At 27.9% G+C, this 3,240-nt stretch overlaps 1 protein-coding gene across 1 annotated transcript; it reads right to left on the bottom strand.

The window, feature by feature from the left end:
- Nucleotides 1-8: 8 nt before the first annotated feature.
- Nucleotides 9-1,424, bottom strand: LOC111042640 (the record flags this gene model as incomplete). The annotated part of the gene is made up of 2 exons (XM_022327325.1): nucleotides 781-1,424; nucleotides 9-358 (listed from the first exon to the last, which is right to left on the bottom strand). Coding segments are annotated over exons 1-2 (439 nt in total), but the record flags the coding sequence as incomplete, so codon positions are not given.
- Between the last annotated feature and the right edge of the window lie 1,816 nt (nucleotides 1,425-3,240).

Here is a 3,240-nt window from a genome sequence, read left to right as displayed (position 1 = left end):
AGCACGACTACATTTGAAACGTTGGGATAAATCTAAATGAGGTAAATTTAATCTTAGTTTCATTAATGCTAATAATAATTGATCCTGAGGGCTTATAGTTTTTACATTCCACCCCAAAAAATAATTTAATTTTACATCTTTTAACAACTCAAAAAGAGAATTAAAAACTTTTGAATTTGGTAAACCAGTATAAACATTAACCAATTCATCACTGTTGCATATAGTCTCATAAGAAAATGCAACAGATAGCTTATACAGTTTACTTTTCAATTCTTCATTTTCTTTCTTAAGGAAATTATTTTCAGTTTCTAATAGTGTTACACTTGGAATTGATTGTGTAGGTAAATTCGAAACAGATCTAAAAAAAAAATTATACAAATATAATAATTTAATATCCAATGAAATATTAAATTGTGAAATTAGAAATACTAATATTATAAAATTAAATACCTAATAAGAACATTGTATCATCTATTTCAAGAGTGGCACTACTTTTAGATTAAATTAGTAAAAATAATAATATAAAATCAAATTCTCATCCAAAATCAATATTTTTTAGTTTTATAAACCATTTTCAAACAATTTGAAATCCTTAACCCCCGAGTGTAATTATTTTATCTTTCAAAACAATATGTATTATTTATGATAAGTATAAAACTACTAAATTATTTTGAATTGAAGGCCATAGATATATATTTATACACCTACATTTAGTACATGAAACATTACAAAATATCTAATCTATTTGGTATAGATGAATTTAATAATAAAAGTACTAACTTTGAATCTAAATTCAGATCCATCTTTTTATTCAAATTCAATACTTGAATTTCCAAATCTTCAACTTGAGATTTGATATTCCTAGACATATTATAATTAATATTCTTAAATAACAAAGTTTCTTACATAGGTACTTAAACGTACCTATCAACGTCTAATGCATTTTCTGCATTCATCTTGAATGGTTGCATATCTGTAGGTATGGTTACTTTATTAGTTCTTTGATTTCTTTTTTTTTGGGGGAGTGTTGGAAAATCACTGACAAAAGCCTTTTTTAAGTGCTCTTGCAACTCCGGACCATTAATTCGAAGTCCATTTTTAAAATGACAACTACAAACAACACATCCACGACCAGGTTGGTCACTTCGTCTATAATTTTTTACATTAAGTACAGATTGGTACCATTTGGAATATATTATCATTTTGTAATACAATACATAGGAGGAAAAAACTTACTTAAGTAATTTTAACCACCTGTTACGAGATTTTGTATCTTTAGGAAGTGTAAAAAATTTACACTTTTCTCTTTGGTTGTGATGATTACATCCAACAGCCCAACAGTAACCCATATTAATTCTTTTATAAATAATAAAATATAATATACGTTTCAGTAAAAAATAATTACAACAATTAAGTAAAAATGAAAAGGCTTTAGACTTCACTACTTGAGTAAATGTAAATAAATGTGTAATGATTATAGACTAAAAAATAATCATAATATTAAATATAGATACATAGATATCCATGCCTAATGATTTCCGAAAACTAGAAGGAATATAATATTATGTAAAATTGCAATATATCATTACGTATTATTTATATCCTAGATTGTTTTTTTTTATAGTGTACATTTGTAATTGAACTTTTTTCCCGCCAAATGTATTTCTTTAGTAAATTTAAAATTACAAAAGAATTAAGTTTAAATCGAATAACTTTATAATTCACCTTTTTACGGTGAACATTATGCACCGAAAATTGTGTGTAAAATATACTTATTTTAATTAATTAATTAATTTCCAAATTATTCGCTGTATATTTCTTATGGGTGGAATTTTTGTTTGGGTTTCGAGTTGTTACAACGTCTTTGGAACGACGATAACACGTTATCACTAACATCGCTTATAAAGAAATAAATTACAGAGTTATCAGATGCCGCCGCTGTCATTAGCTTATTACTACAGCTCGGCCATATTTGACTAGATCGTCCTCTATCTGTACATTTTTTTTTACAATATATGACTACAACAAAAAAAATACATAATTATTTAAACAAACATAGCAAACATAACAAATATAAGTACCTGTTACTTTTATAGAATAAAAAAAAATACACAACACAAGTTTTAATACATTTTAAAATATAATAATTTTTAGTTAATCAGATTCAACTTACTTTAATCCAATGTTTAATATCTCTTGTTGCATAAATAGTGTTTAGGGGATTTTGAGTCACCTGGTGCACTTCGATATCAGATATGCATATCTATGATGAAGAAGTGTCTTACTTATTTTATAAGGGCCTTTGAATTTAGGTGAAAATTGTTTACAAGTATATACCAGGCATAGTGTCAACGTTCCTAACCATTATATAGTCACCTACTTCATACCTAGAAGCTACTTGTTATGAGCTGGCCCATCCGAATATTGCCTTGAGCATTGATCCTGGACTTTGTTAAGTCACGGGGGTTACCATCAACACCACACGCTTCACTAACTGCATCTAGATAAAGTCTTATATAATCATTTTGTTCACCAACTTGGTCAATGCCAAATAAAGTTTGCTAGGTGTATTTTGTATTGAGTGATTAATCGTGTTATTTACTGCAAATTTAATTTTATATAGATATTCATTCCAATCATTATTATGCTCATGCATTAACTTAGATAACATTACTGCTAGTCCCCTGTTATATCTTTTTACTTGACCATTCGATGATGCTGAACCTACTACAACCTTTATATGTTTAATATCATGAATTTGGAAAAAGTCTTGGAATATCTCTGAGTGGAATCAAAATCCTCGGTCAGATATAATTTTAAAAGGTTTACTGTAACATTTAAAATATTGAGACAGTTTTGAACAAGTTTCTTTTGCTGCTACGCTGGAACAGGATATAAAGTTAAGAATTTACTGAATGCGTCGAATATAACCAAAATATGTTTAAATCGACCTTTAGTTTGGTTAATGGGGCCAAATTGATTAATATGTATAGTTTGAAATGGTTTATTCCCTTTATCAATCAAGTTTAACAATCCTTCGCTCTTACCTTCTTTTGGGGAAAATATGATGCATTTAAGACAACTACTTGTATATTTTTTAACGCATTCAATTAACTTTGGGAACCAGTATATTTGTTTAATCAATTCAATTGTTTCGTCTTCACCTACGTGGCAGATTTCATCATGACAAGACCCTTGTTCACACATATCAGCTGGAACGTAGAATAGTAACCGATCATT

Source organism: Myzus persicae, unplaced genomic scaffold (genome assembly GCF_001856785.1).
Source record: "Myzus persicae strain clone G006 unplaced genomic scaffold, MPER_G0061.0, whole genome shotgun sequence".
Classification (NCBI taxonomy): domain Eukaryota; kingdom Metazoa; phylum Arthropoda; class Insecta; order Hemiptera; family Aphididae; genus Myzus; species Myzus persicae.
The sequence above is the reverse complement of the archived record's forward strand: the minus strand, read 5'-3'. Positions and strand labels throughout refer to the sequence as shown.